General features: G+C 40.1%; 2 protein-coding genes across 2 annotated transcripts; both read right to left on the reverse strand.

Annotated features, from left to right (window-relative positions):
• Window positions 1-4,447: 4,447 nt before the first annotated feature.
• Window positions 4,448-5,311, reverse strand: LOC139141244 (QRFP-like peptide receptor). The gene has a single exon (XM_070710869.1). It carries the CDS (start codon window positions 5,309-5,311, stop codon window positions 4,448-4,450), a length of 864 nt encoding a protein of 287 aa, XP_070566970.1.
• Window positions 5,312-17,313: 12,002 nt separating this feature from the next.
• On the reverse strand, window positions 17,314-18,579 carry LOC139141245 (adenosine receptor A2b-like). Its single transcript, XM_070710870.1, has one exon. It carries the CDS (start codon window positions 18,577-18,579, stop codon window positions 17,314-17,316), a length of 1,266 nt encoding a protein of 421 aa, XP_070566971.1.
• Window positions 18,580-19,177: the final 598 nt, after the last annotated feature.

The following is a 19,177-nucleotide window of genomic DNA, read 5'->3' on the forward strand; positions in this document are numbered from 1 at the left end:
CCATAATTTTTACCAAGCCCCACACCTCCTCTACAGCTCCATCATTCACAGCAAATGATACTTGCAAACTCTTGGCGCGCGCAAGTTACTGCCAAAAATTACATTAAGGTAGAAAGCGCCTCGGGACAGATATTCTGACTCTCAAACTTGTACAATTCTTTTCTCATCTACCACTTGTTGGGGTTCATTTTAAAGCTCCTGGTGTGAAAGAAAACTTTTCACAGTCTTAGTTTTTCGAAAGTCGAAAAATTTTTTTTTTCTCCTTAGATTTAACACGGGGTGTCGGCCATCTTAAATTTCAGATATCGGTAAATCTTGGGTAATTTGTTTCTCTAGTACCAAACTTTGCGAGGTGACCGCCTTTTTTATTCGTGATTTTGAAAAGAGGATAGTTGAAAGATTCCTTGAAGAAAATTTGAGCAAAAGTTAAGTCTTTATTTTCGAGGCGCATACTACTTTAAAATGAATGGGTTCATCCAGCTGTTCGTTCACTCTAGCGTTACGATGAGTTGGCGAGAGCACCTGTATTGTGTGCTGACTGTCGAGATGGGTGTGTGTGATGAACACGATTTCGTCTGCAAGGTTGCCGTTCCGTATCTTCCGAAGTACACGATGGTGACCAACCATCTCGGTATATAATGCTGTGAACACCAGAAGTGGTGGGAAATACAAAAGTATGGTCTTTATTCAGTACTCTTAGGCCATCGGCCCATAATACTTGACAATATTAAGTAAAGAATAAAAACTGACAGGAAGAACGGAAAGTTCAAGAATACATTTCACATATCGTTAATTTCTTTTCTTAATTTCATTGCATGGTAAGTAAAAGCCGCTAGACATTGCTGTGTGTTTACATCGGTTGACGTCATTAATTTGAGAAAATTCCTTTCAATGGGAGATTAAGATATATAGCAGGGATATATTTCTTCCTAAAACAATCAAAAAAAGAACAAATCATAAGAAAATGACATTCGTTTTCAATCTCATTTCTTTCACATAACAGACAAATTCGTTCATTGCTATCTATTTTTGTTTTCTATCGGTTTCTATTCTCAAATAATGTGAAGAACAACGCCGACGAGCTAACATTTGGGCATGTGCAACAATTTTAACAGAGGATAGATACTTTCTTAAAATCACGTGATTACGTATTATGTGGCAGGTTGCAACGCAACATCGCTCTGTGGAAAACTTGGTGTATTTTCCATAGAACTAGAAAAGTTTTGCTAAGATTGCGTCTGACAAGTCGTATTAGTAATGGGTATCGACCTGGCCTGCTGGAGAAGTATTATTGGTTGCTTCGTGCAACCAAAAAATTGGAGAAACATTCACCTTTCTCTCTCTACTCTCCGTCAACAACGTGGACATATGGTAATGAGCTTTTCTACCGTTCCACGGCATGCTTGTTGGTACTTGCGTTCATACTTGGGGAGCAAACTTCGTCGTTGCTGGAATTGACTATTACTGGCAATGGTTAGAGATGTCGGGGAAGTTATCTCTTATACAAGTTGAGTATGATTCTGAACAATATTTGTCATCGCAAAACTGCATTTCGTTATTTGTAGACATTGCATACGTTACATCGCCGAGCCATTCTCGGGCCCAGGTGTTGGATCTGAGTGCACACAACCTTGCGATGTCCACGTGTACAGAAATTGCCTGTCAGTGTGCTACTTTGGACAACAGTGTGCCATTTCTCACAAGTTTACTTGAGTTAGCTGGAGATATTGAACTTAACCAAGGGCCCGAAAAAGATATACTTGAAGCCATGGAATCTTTGAAAGCAGAAATACTTTGTGAAATGAAAAATACAAGAAAGGAAATAAGAGACGAACTGCACGAACTGACAGCCGCTCAGGCTGAGCTAAAAACATCTTGCTTTGAGCTCAGAAAAGAATTTACAGATTTAAATCAGTGTGTTGGTGAAGTTAAGAAAGAACTGGATGAATTGAAAGAAAACCATCATGTTTCATTGTTAGACTTATCTGCTATTTCACAAAAGCTTGAGGAAATTGTTGAACGCATTGATCAGCTTGATGATGACACTGACAGATTAGAATCTTCTCACGAAGAGATAGTGTGCGATTGTATGGCATAGCAGAGGAACCAGGAGAGAATTTCGACAAATGCAAGAGAAAGTGATAGAAACTCTAAAGCAACATGTAAAGAAGAAGAGTGGTCAGACAGAGACATCGTGAGGGCTCATCGTACAACCGTACCATGGACTGATAAACGCGTCCCATTGTAGTTAAGTTTCACCATTGGGGTGATAAACTGACTGCATTGGCAGCGAAGAGAACAGCTCAGAGACGTCGGCATTGGTATTGGGAATGATCTTACAAAGCGCCAAGGAAACTGTGTCTGAACTGAGGAGAAAAGGGAAATCAGCTTACTACAAAAATGGAAAGCTAATAGTGACAGACACAAATAAAGAAGGTGTCAGCGGGTCGGTTGCAATGAACAAGAACACTACACGTAGTCGTCATGAACGACCGTTGACAAGATCACAAAGTCGAGCCCAAGTAAACACGGACTAGGAAATCGGCCGCGGCCCAACCCAGTAACTTTTTTGACCTGGAGATACAAAAGTATGAAATCAAGAACAACTTATTCAAGGCAAAATAAAGCATTTATTAGCACTTTAGCACAATGCTCAGAACTCGAGTTTTTCACTGTTTAGGGAGTTGATCTATCATACTTTTGATTTAATGGGCTTTGTCACGAGCTGAAAATATGGATCTTTATTATAAACGATGGACAAACTCAAACTTCAGAAAGAGATACCGAGCGATATCAGCCTATTTGTATAGTTTCAGAGGAAACAACCTTCCTTTGTGATAATCCGTCGAATGATCGTGATAACATTTTACTAAATATCTTTAGGTTTGAAATTATGATGATGTCAAGAAATTAATGGTAAAGTTAAAGCAATCTCCAAGTCATATAAATTCACCAAAGAGTGGGTATCTGTATTATAGGTTTTTGTTTTATTTTTAAAAGCAAAACTCTGATGAGAACGTAAACAGTTTCCATACTGTGGATCTCTAGTATGGTGTTAAACGCAAAAATAGACTCAAACTGTAGAATTTGACCATGTATACGTAATTCAAGATTTTAGGCCAATGAGCATTCTCCACTGATAGTGACTATTTTCGGTTGATTTGCATACTCGAACAATACTAATAAATACACTTTACATAAATTTATCAATTTATTCATGAAATCGAATAAGCTAACCTCTGTTACTTCTGATAATATTCTATCCGCCAAGGCTCAAATGAAAGGGTCGTTTGTAATGTTTGAAGCGCTTAGAGTTCACTACCATATTTATTTCACTTAAAGTCAACAGCAGAGACTGCAAAGGTTGTGCGTGCTTGACCAACGTACGCGGGCTCAAGTAAACTTGTGACCACATATGCCGTGTACGTGTTAACACTAAGAGATGATATGACCCAAAGCTGTTACAAAATTCGCAACTTTTTGTCTTTTTCCTCCAAACCTCGTGAAAGTTCACCTGAAAATGTCATTTTCACAATCTATATTAGTGTTAACCGAACATTTTTCCACTCTTGCAAACTATATAAGTGTTGCTTTGACCTATAGACTGCAAATGTTCTGTGACGACTGTTCGTATAGTGATCGTGCACTTTAGTGTTGAGAGAGAGACAGTGGTTGACAGCTACACTGTGCAATTTTATTTGGTTGTACATTACAGTAAAGTTGGACACAAATAATTGAACACAGGCGATCTCAGACACTTCGCAGTAGACAAAATCGTCGCAATGTTCTTAAATGACAAATACTGTAATACTGAGATGCAGGCACAATCGAACAGTCTTCAAGCAATACTCTAAGTGTTGATGAAACAACACAGAATTATTACAAAATAACTTTGAAAGTTATAAATTTCTATCTTCATATTTGTTTGCCAAGCCGGGTGATCTCCGAAATCAATCTTTACATTTGGACTCGTACTCGGACTCATAGATAGGAAATACATTTTCACTAGTAAAACAACAGTAAGACGACAACTTACAAGAAATAATTGATTATGTTGTACAAACCAGTACATTTCTCAAATAATTTATGACAATGTCAATCCACAGGTCACCAAGTGTACATCGTGATAGAGATCCTGAATGCAAAATATTACTCTGACAAACGTGTTCACAAAGAAGTGAAATAAGACAAGGATTACTGATTAACCACTAAGAAAGTTACGACGTTGAACAATTGGTAGTTGTTTTTAAGCATTTTCGTAAACCCGATCAGAGTCGCCAAGACCAGAGGTAGCGACTTCAAGCAACAACACTCTAATTCCCTGTTATGCTTGAACGGCTAGATAAAATACATATATTGGGTGAAATTATTGATATCGTTTACACTGTCAGGCCTCGGTCATTTGCTCCGAAGGTGTTTCAAGCATTAACTGGATACCGTGCTGTCGTTACTTGGTTTCTGCTGTGCTTTCGAAGGCTCCGTTTCCATAGCACTGAGAATGGGAACAGGTACGCGGGCCATTGTCTTCGGTTTGAGTAGCGATTGTCTGTATCTTAGGATGGCTTTGGTCGACACTGTCAGGTCGAATACTTTCCTTTTCCGTCGATAGTTCATGTTTTCTGTCGCCTGATGAAGATTCGACTCGGCCGCCGCCTTTTCGGGTTGATTTACCCAGGGCTATGTCTGGTTTTGCTCCCTCTCCTCGGCTGCAGCGTCCGCACCCAAGGATAGTCGCAAACTCCCTGCGAAAGTTGCCGCCAAAGATGGCGTAGACAACGGGATTCATCCAGCTGTTTGCCAATGCCAGAGACGTGATGAATGGGCGGAGGAACTTGAATCCGGGGCCGGCAACCAAACTTGGGTCGATGTAGATGATCGTTCGCATGATTCGCATTGGGAACCACGCCATTGCAAACATCGCCACCACTATGATGAGCATCCTGACTGCTCGTCGCTTTCGTCTTCGGGAGCTGTCGTTCGGTGAGTTGCCGAAGTACAATACGCCGATCACCTTGCCATAAAGTGCAATCAAGACAAGCATTGGTAGGATGTATAAAAGTGTAAAATTGAGAACCGTGATAACTTCAAGATGATCCGATAACAAGTAGCTGCAACTGCTAGCGCTGTAGGTAGCATTTCGACCGGGCATTCGGAGAGTCTTAGTTTGGATACCATTTATCAGGGCGTAGTTGATTGAATAGACGGCCGACGCAGTCCACGCCAGTAGAATCATCAGACGGGCTTGATTGATAGTAATCTGTCGTTTCATCGGAGTGACGATTGCGCGGTAGCGGTCGACGGCGATGCCCATAAGTGTGAAAATGGTTGAATTCAGGCACGTCCAAGACGCGGTCATCACGAAGTCGCAGACGAATTCCGAAACTGCCCAGTCAAGTCCGAAGCTCCTGACGGGAATGAACACGGCGCCGACGAAGACGTCGGCGAAAGAGAGGGATGCGATGAGATGGTTAGTCGGTGAATTGCGCAGTTTGGGTCGACAGAATATGGCGACAATGACCAATAAATTACCACCGATGATAAGGGTGGAATTGACAGCATTGAAGCCCACAAAAAACAAATGCGCACTGCTAGGCATCTCTCCACTGAACTCAAAAAGCCTGTTTTCTCACGGTTCCCAGGACGATCTTCTTCGACGCAAAAGCTTACAGGACGTGAGTTCAGACGCAGTATCATTAAAATGTGGCGCAGTTACAAACCCTCCAAGTTTATATAAGTTTGTCGTAACCTATTTTTTTCAAAACCCACGCATCATAATTTTACATGCGCATGGCTGTAAATCTTGAACTGCGCATAGCATAAATTGCGACAGGCGGCCTGTTGAATACAAGTGGGCTCCCTGGGTCATCGACTGAGAAATATAAACTAAATCACATTGACTTTCAAACGAGACGTGCCCCCCCCCCCCCCCCCCCAAAAAAAAACGATAATGCCAACCTCCCGCAGGATATTTTTCCCAAATGATGAATTTGAAGCAGCGACAAGGACTCATCTTTGCAGAAACGGAACTTCCACAGTTAAGCTCATTTTCACAGCGTTTCCGAGTCTCTAAACCCGGATATTAACAGTAATTTTGAGATAATTTTCAATGCGTTGGGGGGAAACTAAATAAAATTAGTAAAGCAATTTGATTTTCAAGGGCTGGAAATTGATAGTATGCTCGTTGAGTTAACAATTGAAACGTGCTCAGCGGTATTGGGAAGCTACCTTCAAAACAGTTGATGAGTGACGGACCGCAATTACATGACAGAAGTAAATCAACATATTCCAGTAGGGAACTCAGACGTATCAGTCAATTTATCCATACCAGATGTAAGGTTAATAAAAACAGATTGTTTACACAACGTAACATGAAGACGTTATTCTTGAACTACTAGTCAGAGCATGAAAACAAATTTCTTATTCTACTGTGGCATATTGAAATAGCGAAACAGTCAAATCTGAGAGTTTTACTCACTTTCAAAAATCCAGTATTTGCCCATCGTGTATTTAAATGGAATATTAGTTTCCTTCATGGGTTACGAACAAGTTTTGTAATGTTTCCTCACTTCATAGAAAGTATAATTTTTGGGAATTTTAAAATCACAGCTACTGGCCCGACGAAAAAGTGCAGGGCTCAATAAATTAAATTTTCCATCAACTATTGTGTGTTTGCATGATATCATTATTTTTTCTATCATTTTCTTGTAATTTTAACTAGTTACAGACCTCGCGATCGAGCTGTTCATTGTGTGAGTAATTTTACAGGCTTCCTTCTAGTTTTCCATCGCCGGTGGTACTGCGTTCTCATCCTACCTGTCAAGTACAATCCTCGTTTGAATATACTGTGGTACCGGCGATGTCCGTATTCAAAACTAAGGAACATCGGCCGTCGACATTTGTGGATTGCATCGAGTGTGAATCTGTCTGTGTTCAGTCTTCGCCCGAAGTAACCGGCTTCGCATAATGGTAAAGTAAAGTCGATTTCTCGAATGGAGAGCCGCCAGCCACAAATTACGCCAAGGTTCGCTGCACAACAAAACGAGATCTCCGGGAGCCCTTGATGAGTTCTTGACTGCGGATGCTGTGCACAAAGAAACAAGAAAACGTCTCATCAGCAAAAATTGCTTTGGGTGAACAATGCATGCTAGCTCGGTTAGCTCACGCTTCACGTGATTCTCATTATGGTTTTTGTCCAATTACAGGCAAGGCGTATGTATTATAACCGACTGTCGCCATGCCACGGGCATCGCATTCTGTTTCAAGTTTACCTTTCATAGTGTGTTAAGCCCAAACAAGAACATAAGATGTACTCCATTGCTCAAAAAATGCGTCGCCATCCATATGCTATACAGAGATGACGGGCTTGTTGCTCTAAGAATCTTACAGGTTATTAGGTATTTATGACAACTAATGACTTCCCTGATGCCATAGGAATGTGTATCTTACCCTTTTCAACGATATGAGGCAGTGTTTACTAAATCTGTCAGGCTACACTTAACAAATAAACAGGTGTCCACCCATATATGAAAAGAAACGTTAATACGTATGCCAACGAAACATCACACGGTTTTACACATCTTTCACTAATAGTTTGCAGACACATACCACTAAAATGATATTCTTTCGTCTGCTAGACAAGTATTTCCTCAAAGACTCAAAGCTCCACGTGTAAATAATAATTCAACAAACATAACGCGAAAGAAAAGTTACAGCTGTGTATGCATGGTAAATATGGCCAGCATCATCAAATCGTACAACAGACAATGCAGTGCACACATAACCATGTACAAAAGTGGATATAAGCTTAATTGCCCACTTAGAGGTGCCTGTCAATCAAATGATGTTATTTACAAGGCTAATGGACTGCACTGCGAAACGTTACGCTGGGCTTATAGATTCGACATTCAAATTAAACTTGATATGCTAATAATGTACGCAATCTTTCAACAACATTGCTTGGGGCAAAGCAACCATGAAAATATTGATAAAGTGCGCAAAAGGCAGAAAAAAAGATCGCTGAGAGTTCTATTTGATACAGACTGTGCAAGTCTTTGAAGCCGACGGTCTTCTATTAAAGCTTGCAAGTGGACATTTTGTAAAGAAAATAAAAAAGAATGTCGTTAGCACGAGATAGCTACTCGTGAGCAGGAGAGTTTTACTCGTGAGCACGAGAAACTTTCTCGTGCGCAAGTCTTAGAGAAACTTTCTCTTGAGAACGAGATACTGAATCGTGCACACGATATAATGTCTTGTACTATTGTTTTTGGGACTAGGGAGTCAATTTCTACTTTGATCAAGGCGTGGCAGTGGCAGCTCACTGACAGCATCATACTGACGGTAAATGATAGATTTTAGGACAAATGTAACATTTGAGCCTTGGGAATGAATCGATTGCAATCTGGTTTTACTGATAACTTGGTTTACACTCTGACTATTGCTGTTTGATAGAACAGTGAGTCCGAAAATAGCCCGCTTCATGTTTCCTAATAGATCGCGTTATTACCGATCCACTGATGCCGATCCATTTACTGCTGAAAACAGTAAACATTTCTTGCGTCAAAGGATGCCGCTACAGGTGTCTTCATCTATTGGATGTGGTGTTGCCATTTTTGGTTCTGAGTCTTGCGCTCATCGGAAATTTTGCTCAAAGACGCACAGAAATGTACACTCACACACTGATTCGCCGACATGTAAATGCAAATTCAAATCTCCAAGTTACCGTTGGTAGATAAATTATCCATCTTGGCACAGTATCATGCTACATTATTACACTCATGCCTCTATGTGAGTGCAAAATCAGTGCATTGATTTGAATAGGAGCATCCGGCAAGTAAGCGGGCCGTGAGAATGATGTGGGCACCGGTTTCCATGGTTACCAGTCCAGTGAAACAACGTAGACGCTTAACGCTAGATGTAAAATATCCATGCGCGCACTGCCATTTTGACTTTCGTTAAAATCCGTTTGATGCTGGTCGATACTGGTAAAATTCTTTGAGAATGCCCTGCATGTAACTAAATGTCATATAGCGTTTACTGTAAAGAGGCATGTAATAAAAATATTATTGCCTGAATACATTGGTTTATGTGCCCTCGCAGCAGGAGACAATTGCCTTCCTTGCGTCGGGCAAATTTTTACATGCTCACGGTTACATAAATACATGTATATGAATTCAGGCAATAATATATATGTTGTTATTGACTTCAATAAATCCACAGACAGTTTTTCAACGACGATAATGATCGTGCCTCTACATTCGATGCGATTTTTACACAAACACGAACAGAAATGTACACTCACACATTCACCCACACACAAACAAATTGGAAGCGATATATATATGTGCGTGTGTGTGCATATTATATGTGTGTGTGTGTGTGTGCGTGTGTCTGTGTGTATGTGTTTGTGTCAGTCATTTCACGTTAAATTAACCAAGTTATAAAGAAAAACCAAAGTTGATGGTAAATCAAAGCGAAAAGATATTAAATCCATCATCCGGAATTCTAATTTATCAGCCAATTTATAATATAGCCTTCACAAACATTAGATAACTTGTCTCATGGCAAGGTTTGGATATAGAAATTTAAGAAACCTTGCATTGACGGCCGATGGGCTTTTTCCTATAGTTCCTGATAGCCACAAATAGCAATGTAATTGTGCCATTAGAGCAAATAGATAGGTAATTTTAATCAAAGTCTGTATAAAATCATAGAGATAGTTTACCTCTGACTTCAGGGGTTGTTTAAATGAATCGAAAATTCTTGTTTTCTTAGAAATCTAAATGTAAATTTTCCCAACACAGTTAGCATAGGGTATATGGCCCATCATTTAATGTTCCACAATTTGTAAATGTAAGGCATTTGCTTCTCTAATCCAAACTCAGATGACCCCTGATTGTTATTCTTGATTATGAAAGAGATTAGTTTTATGTTGCCTGAAGAGACGTTTGAGAAGAAGTTTAAAACTTTGTTCTACGAAAAGAATGTACATTTCTTGTCAAAACCTTTACGTTTTGCGCATGCTCAGTGCAGCTACTCATATCTGGCGGGCAACAATCATATCAAGGATCATACAGGCATTCAAAGCAAAGAGAATACTGAAGGGTCCGATGTTTACTTCCGCCTAATTTTTGGGTAGTTCACAATTCACAAATATCTTGTTGTGCGCCTTCAAAAATCTGACAATTATTTGCAATATAAATTTAATCTTGCCTGAATCGCTAAACAAATCACATAAGTATTGGCCTTGATCACTTTATTTAATTATGCATTTTATAAATCGCTCATACAAGGTCGCGATCAAGTCGAAAAACTTGTGATTTAATGGTTGGAATTGCTCATTGAGTAGAATGTCACAGCTAAAGGCCTGCGTAGACGATAAAATGAACTTTCAGAGCTCTGATTGTCGTTAGGTGCATATAATACTCAAAAGGTTATAACATATTCAGTTATATAAGATGTAATAATGAATATTGTTTACAAGGACATTTCACGATACTAAATCATTATCAATGGAAGATACTCATGTATCTAGAATTGCGCACTGTTTATATAGTCGTGCCATAATGTAACAGTAAACAACATCATATTGGGTAACCGTTATAACTTTACTTTGTGCGTGGAGTTTAGCATCACAAAGGTTTAATTCTCTGTGAATTTAACAGTCCTTCGAATCAATTTGAACCACTGAAAGTCGAATGGGAGTTGAAATTTCACTTAGCGAACTCAGTCTTTTTGCAAGCTTTCATTGTTTATAGTAGTTAGTAAACGTTGAAATTTTCATTTCCTTTCAACATTTGACTTTTTGCGTTAAAGATGCGAGCTTACATCTTTGTTTTCGTGCTGTTATTGCTACTTCCATCCTACAGAGTTTAAGTCGCCTCAGAGTCGGGCCCCGGTTTAAACAAACAATGTGAACGCGCTATGTCGGCCCTGATCCTGCCTAATTTATATGGGGTCTGAGGGGTGGGTTCAGAGGCGTCATGGGACTAGGCCCAAATTGTGTGTATGAACGGTTTAGGTTTGCCCTGGGCTCAGTTGACGCCCTACAGTTGACCTAGAGTAAGGTCGATAAGTATCTCAAAAGCGGGAGAACACAAATACAGTGTGAACACGGGATAAATTTGTTTTCTTATCTTCTAGCAATTTTGCGCCAGGCAAAGAGGCGGCCTTTTGCCTTTGCCTGAGTGTAAACCTAGTATATTCATGAAAATATAAAAAATATTTCGTTCTCGATCGACCATGAAGTGAAAGAAATCCGACTCAGTGCACGGCATGGTGGCTCACAATAGAGCCTCAATGTGTCAAGTTTTGCGGCTCCAAAAGGGCAGTGGGTAGGGTGTTGGGCCAAACCCATGATCTAAGCATGGTGACTTCAAGACCCAGAGTGGCCAGTGTAGCGGACTTGCTATCAGATGTTGGTAAGTTCGAGACTTCTGTACGATGTTGTGCCCCTAGATTAAGCAAGGCACTTTACTCCTCGTTGCTCAATGGGTTAGTCGGTGACTGGTACATCTATCTGAAAATGGGTGTATTGTCATCCGTTGAATAACGGAGTAAATTAAAGAGTGTCCCAGATGCCTGGTAGATAATTAAGCAATAAAGCACGCCAAGCGATGGTATACCACGAGATTTTGACCAGTTCACTCCATATATGCACTCGCTATCGCTCTTGCATATATGTCGTGAACTGGTCAAAATCTCGTGGTATACCATCGCTGGGTGTGATTTATTGCTATTATATCATAACAGTATATTGAAATTCCAGCGTGGAACGTCAAAAACGGATTTTTCCTCAAGCTGAGAGCACGCGCGTATGCCAGCCGTCGTATATCGCCAATATACCACGGTTCTTTTCGCGCCTCGACCAATCAGATCAATGTATTTGCGCCATCAATATACTGGTATGATATAATAATAAATATCCCATTGCTGTATTCGACTGTTTCCTGATAGACAGAAGGAGCGAGACTGTCTATGGCTTCCTCTGTAAGCGACAGGGACACAAAAGAACTGTTTACTAGTTTCCTTAATCTCCTATTCATTGAGTTTCCAATACCAATGTACCTAACATTTAAATAATACAAAATTGGCAAAACGATGTCTGGAGTGAACGATTTTTTCTCCAAGGCTTGTAAAGCTGTTGGTTACACAGGTATATATTTGCAAAGACTTACAACTATGGTGCAAATTGCAAAGTTTTTCGCCGCAAACCATGTTTAGAATTCTTCTAAATATGCACGTGTGATAGGAAGTCCGTGAGAATGATACTCTGATCATGAAATACTTACAGCAAAGAGCAGAAAACAACTTGAAACAAACTTTCGACTGCAGGGCTTGACACTCAATAGGGAGACAGCAGAAATCGTGCAAATATTCTAAGATTCAAACTTCCTAGGCTTAATAGTAACCTTGGTTAAGAAAGAGCTCATGCGCTGTGGCTCAACTATGCCTGTACGATTATGCTACCTGAAAGTGCAGCTTACAGATATGTTAAATTCATTCAGCAAATGCTCACCTATTAACATCAAGTGTACAGTTACAATAAATGTTTCAATGTTCAGACAAACTTCTGGGATATTGGGACTAAATGGGAAAAATATTTCATTTCTGCTAGTTTTAAGGTAACTTAAAACAGGGAGTTTCTTTTTGTGAGCTTTTAAAATACGATAATCTATTGTATTCATATCAAATAATTATAATCGTCATTCGTTTAATTAACAGTTTTTCTTGTCCCAATAACATACAGAGCCAAATCAGATACAGCGACGCCTACAAGATTAGCGGTAAGTGTTTCCGTCAAATCTTCGTGTGGAATATTTATTGTACCTACTGCATGCACTCCTATACTCGGTAGTATAGTGCGCCTAGTTAGCCTGCACAGCACAGTGCACTGTGTTCTGAACAAACAAACAAATTTTTTTCAGATTTTGTTGTAAATCGAGGTATTTATTTTTTTAATAACAGAGGCGATTAAACCGGCATCTTGCGACTAAATTCGCTTAAATATTTCTTTTAGAATCAAATTTCACTCTGCGAAACTTTAAGATTACCGCCTTTTCTGCTTTCAGCACCGATGGGCGTGTTGTCCGCCATCTTGTAATCACACCAATCACGCCCTGGGGCATGATTGCTGTGATTGTCGAACGCACGATCACGATCATGATTGGCCAATCACAATAATGATCGTATGGATCGAACGCGCCCCTGGTGTATATCGTCGGTGAGGGCGTACCCTAGTCTGGTTCCCTGACCCATTTCCCCGGTAGAGGGCGTGGGGAATATAGGGTCAGGTACCGGGTAGCCATCTTGAACAGAATTTTGTTCAAAATGGCGGAGGTTAGTCACCTGACAGAACATGCTACAACAAATATGGCTGCTACCATGAAAACGCCGGTCAAATTCGACTGGATCAGAATTATGTTCGAACACTGGTATCCGAACCAAAAACATTGGCACACGAGACGGGAAACATAAACTGAAAGGATTAATCCAGAAGTACGGGGAAATAGAGGTGATTGAAGGCTGGCTGTGATATCGCAGCAGTACTTGTTGCGTGTATCGAACGCGCTAGGGTCATTGAGGTCATCGCCGACTGTGGCGTGACCCCAATGACCCGAGCACGTTCGATACACGCCACAAGCACTGCTGCGATATCACAGCTAATTGAAAGCAAACTTTGTTGGAACTGTGAACGACGATTGATTTCGATGGATAGAATGGTGTCCGAATTTCGTGAAAAATGCCAGGCATCATGTCGACGTTCTAAAAGTATTAAGAGGTGTGCTAAATCACAGTGGCTAAATCATGGAGGTAGAAAGTCTGTAACCTCCAAGGCTTTGTGGTACAAACAAGAAGTTGGTGTCAAGTGAGCCTGAAAGTGCGAAACCCAAGAAAGATGAGAAAAAGTTACAAGTGTTACTTTCATCCAATCACAGCCTGTGTTATTTTAACCCAATAGCGTCCATCTTTACATTAGCCGGTACCTGACCCTATATTTCCCCACGCCCTCTACCGGGGAAATGGGTCAGGGAACCAGACTAGGCTTACCCCTGTTTCTTTTTGAGTACGCGCGCCCTCATCGACAATGTACGCCAATAAATGAAGTTATCACACTGGTACAAATGACGAATCATGGCAAATTTACGAGGACAGAATATCGATTGGCGTTTTATTGAAGACGAGCACAAACGATAAAAATGCAGCTTTTTTATCGAATATATAGAGTATTGATATATATTGATAAATTCGGTAACTATTTATATAAATAAAGATTTTATGAGTAAGTAATATAAGTCAGTTTTTTGTCAAAGTTTGTGTCTCTTTGTTTGATCACTGCAAAAGAGTATATTCAGTTCTGATCTATTGCAAGGTGTCTAATAAGATAGTATGCGACTTTGACCCATGTGACTTTAATTCTAGATAGTGAAAATTAATGATTTCTAAAATTCAAAAAGAAATATTTAAAGTGCACTTGTAGTGTTTTAGAGTTTAGTGTGCGCCTCTGTTTCGAGGCGCACGTTACCTCATCAAGGCAGAAGGAGCCTTAAAATAGACAAACTTTTACTTTTTCTCAAACTTCCCGTAAGGATAACTTATATCATTCCCTTGAGAAATCAAGGATAAAAATTAGCGATCAGCTAACAAAATTTGGTAACAGAGAAGAAAATTATACCCGATATTTACAGATATATGAAATTCAAAACGGCGGCCAACCCTGTGTTCTAACTCTGAGGGAAAAACTTAAATTTGGATTTTCACAAAAATAAGCCAGCGAAAGAATGTTTTCACTCCATGAACTAATGGATAAGTTGTACACCAAGAAAGGCATTCAGTTTGAGAGTCCGAATATCTCTCCCCGAGGTGCAATCTTGCTTAAAGGGCCAGTATTGCTAACTTTTAATAATTTATTTTATTATTTCTATTTCATATGTCAATTGCAAGTTCTCTACTCCGAAAAGAATTTTGAAACAGCCATCATTCTGCTTGTCAACATGGTGTCTATAGGTGTAAAATGCACTGTTATTGTTTACATTTGTATAATAGTCTGGACCAGAATTCACTTGCCAACAATAACAACGCAATTTACACATGTACAGGCTGAGTTGACAAGATGAATAGTGTATATATCAACAGGTTTTGGGAGGTAGAGCAAGAAATTATGGTTGACATAAGAAACAAAATTAGTGAAAAAAATCACCAAACGTTAGCAGTACTGGCCTTTTAAGTTTTATGACTAAACCAGCATGTATCGTCAATCACACAAATATGAGGAACAAAATAGTATTACCTTCTTACTTTTTGCGATACATATTATTCATAATTCGATTTCTTGCAGATTGTGTTGATATTTTGACAAGCTTTAGCCTCTAAAGACACTAGGACGGTGGCTGAGATTCAAGAACTGTCGTTTTCTATTCAGCATAAGTTTGAAAATTTTGTCTGCAACGACTTTCAAGTGTAGTGAGACGAATGACATAATGTTTTACATGAAAAACGGTAAAAATAACTGTCAAGGGTGGAATAATAAATGTTATATCCTAGTACGGTAATACCATTTTTGAATACATCGATCAATGAAACAGCTAAGTGTGAAAATTGCCAGGAATTTACAATGCCATGTTCGTCTGTTTCTACATGAAAGGACATACTATTGCTTAAACTGCGCTACATATGGATAGGCTTCACCTGCCACTGATCTCACAATGTGTCTGTCCTTTCTACAATTGACTTTCTAGATAGCAAGTGGAACAAAACCTGTAAGTTGGTGAGATCTCGAGAAAAGTCTGAAATACATTACTTACCAACAAAAATGCCAACATGCATGCTCATTTACGTTTACGCATGAATTATATCCCCAAGTTTGACGTGAGTTGTGACAGTGAACTTTGACTGCTCTGCTTTAGGTTTTTTCGTCTGTTTGGTGGTGTTTGGAGGGTTGGACACAACAAGGTTAAAGTCGGATATAATGTTATGTTAATTCATTCCTCGGCTTCGACATTTACATGGTAGTCGTTCGAGTAATTTGAATTCTGCATTGCCACACTTTATCTTCTCTTGTCCTAAACTTTAAGTAAATCAGAAAGTAATACAAGCAAAAAAACCTCCACAGACATGATTGCCTGAACTCACAGCTTCAAGTATTGTACTGAATACGAACAATGCATTTTCACGTTCAAGGCGAAAAGACAATGTTGTTCATATGCATGGTCTGCATGGAATAGCAGATGGTGACGTCATCAGTTGTCCATCGAAATACAAGCTTGGTGTCATGTTTTCTGACGAGATTTAAAAAATAAGAACAATGTCGTGTTGTTGATGTTGCATTTTCTCTACCGGAGTGCTATTTTCTTCAAAGAACGGAAAAAACACTCGATGACGATAAGTTGTGACAAGATGGGTCGTAGCCGTCTTTCTTGCAAATTTCTGTAAGCTTTGATATAACTCATATTTTTTCAGTACTCTGTTCTCTTTCAAGGTACAATGCGCCTTGGGGGCAGATATTTGAACCCTCAAACTTTTCCAATTCTTTTCTGATCTACCGCTTGTGGGGTTCATTTTAAAGCTTTTGGTTTAAGAAAACTTTTTACCGACTGAGTTTCTCCATATTCGAAAATTTTATTTTTTTCTATAGAGCTACCACAGGGATGGCAGCCATTTTGAATCCAAATATCGGTAAATCTTGGGTAATTTGTTTCTCCAGTGCCCAAATGTACACGGTGCCCCCCCCCCCCCGATTTTTTCTTGATTTTGAAAGAGAATGGTAGAAAGATTATTTAAGGTAAGTTTGAGCAAAAGTTTTAGGGTTTCACTTTTGAGGCGCATACTACCTTAAAAGTAAAGATTTTTGCTCTACTCCTAAAGTCATGTTGAAATACTAGTGTTCAACTTGCCAATACACTATATGAAATCCAATATCGTTGACAGCAACTCTGCCTCAGTCTGGACTAGAATTCATTATCGCATAGTGTCTGATACATTGTATCTTAACTTACTTTACATAGAAGCATAAGAAAATGTGTACACGTTTTCCAGAACAAAAATCACTGAAATATCGTCAACACTTTCAGTTAGTGCCCCTTTAACCCTCTGAGGGCTGCAATTTTTTTCCCACGAAAATTTTAGTGCAACATTTAACCAATTTTTATGAATTTTTCTGTAATTGTTTTGATAATTTTTGACCAAATGGACATCATATTTCATTGGCTAAAGTTTTTTTCCTCAAAATTTTGGCAAAAGTCTGAGAAAAATTGACCGTGGTTTATTTATAAAGGGGACAAAAATAGACTTTGGCGCTCAAGGGGTTAAGAGACGATGTCAAGCAACTTCCGAATCAAGGTTGCTGTTTTGATTTTCCATTTCAAATGCTTCATTGTCGGCGGAAAATGATTCGCCCCTTGTGTTAAGGCTTGAGTCCAAGTTTGTGTTATTTGTCAGAATGGAGTCACGGGGTTTCAAGTCTTGGTCCTCGGAGTTCCGTGATCGAATTGATTCCTCGGCCGTGTTGATGTTTGAGTCGACGCCCGAGCCCTTGCTTTCGTTCGTCTTCTTGCCATCGGCGTTGCGATTCTCCGGTCTGGTTTTCGCTTCTCTGCGCCCGCAGGACAAGATGTCGGTGAACTCCGAACGAAAATTGCGGCTGAAGAGGGCGTAAATGACGGGATTCATCCAACTGTTGGAGAAAAACATGATTAAAAACAAGGTGAAGACGAATCTGGACGCCGTGAAGGTGCTCGACCCTGGCACGGCGTAAACGAGGACTCCGAGTGTGCGGGACTGGCCCCACGTGATGGCGAACATTACGACAACGATGACCAACATTCTGACGGCCTTCATCTTCCGTCGCCTCGAGTCGGGAGAGAGTGATTTTCCGCAGCAGAGGGTCCCGATCATTCTGGAGTAGTAGTAGACTATGATTGCCAGCGGTATGAAGTAGCCCAAAGTTATGTCTGTGATGGACGTATACATCATCAGCGTTCGTTGGTCGGGTCTGTAAGTGCACGTTTGTATGGAAACATTGTGCCCGCCTATTTGCACGGGGAAAGTCACCATACCAGTAGCGACGATTTTGTGGGACGTGTAGGCGAAAGTGAACAGCCAGGTAGCTACGATGCCGACTCGAGCTTGCGTCAGCGTAAGCGGCCCTTTCATCGGGGTGACGATCGCTCTGTAGCGGTCGACCGCTATGGAAAGCAGGGAAAAGACGGTAGAGTTGGGACAGGTCCACGAAAAGCTGTACATGAAATCGCAGAGGATCTCGTTTTCGATGAGACCAATACTGTAGTAGTTGAGAACCTGTATGGGAATGTAGAACGCCCCTACCATGAAGTCGGCAACAGACAGCGACACGATGAAGTGGTTGGTCGCCGACTTTCTCAGTTTCGGTTGACGAAATACGGCGATGATCACAAGTGCATTGCCGGTTACTATCAGAACACAGTTCAACGCGTTTATACCAAAGAATAACTCGTCAGATATGTACAAAACGTCATTCTGACTCTCGCCGTGGTCAAGGACAACTGCATCGTCGTCTTTGTCTACGAACGACGAGTTATCAGTCCAAGAACTGTTTTTCGACTCCATCTGTATCGAGTGATAGCAAAGGAAATTATGTGTTGATTACGTGCTTATAAGCACCGTGATTAATCGCTTAAGTGCAAAACGATTTGTTTACAGTATTCAACCGATCTATCGAAAGCAAAATATTTTTTAGGACCAAGAAGAATTGAAGACGTTTTAAGCTTCATATGCCTTGGTCCTTAGAGTTGTGAAAGTCAATAAAAATGGAAAGAAAGGGGAAATCAATTATATTCTTAGCATTCATTTTATCCCGGGGAACCCACTGCCGAAACATTTGTCGATGATGCAGAAAACGCAGCAATTATTCGATCAGTAAAGTCAATAAAAAACATTTCTAAATGCAGCCTTCCCAAGCATTTACCCCAAAAAGGAGTATTTACGACCAATACCGTGCGGTCGATCATCCAACATGTTTTGAACACTTACCTACAACAAATCTAGACCTTGCACGTGTTTCTACCCACAGTTTAAATGTAGGTACTCGGTGCTGGCCTTTCCTTCTTCGATCTGTCATCGACGACATTAACACGTTCTGCAACATAGCTGAAGTTACTGGCATCTTTTGAAACTTTCCAATTAAGTTGCCCCTTTTCTACTTGAA

Source organism: Ptychodera flava, chromosome 9 (genome assembly GCF_041260155.1).
Source record: "Ptychodera flava strain L36383 chromosome 9, AS_Pfla_20210202, whole genome shotgun sequence".
NCBI classification, from domain to species: Eukaryota; Metazoa; Hemichordata; class Enteropneusta; family Ptychoderidae; genus Ptychodera; species Ptychodera flava.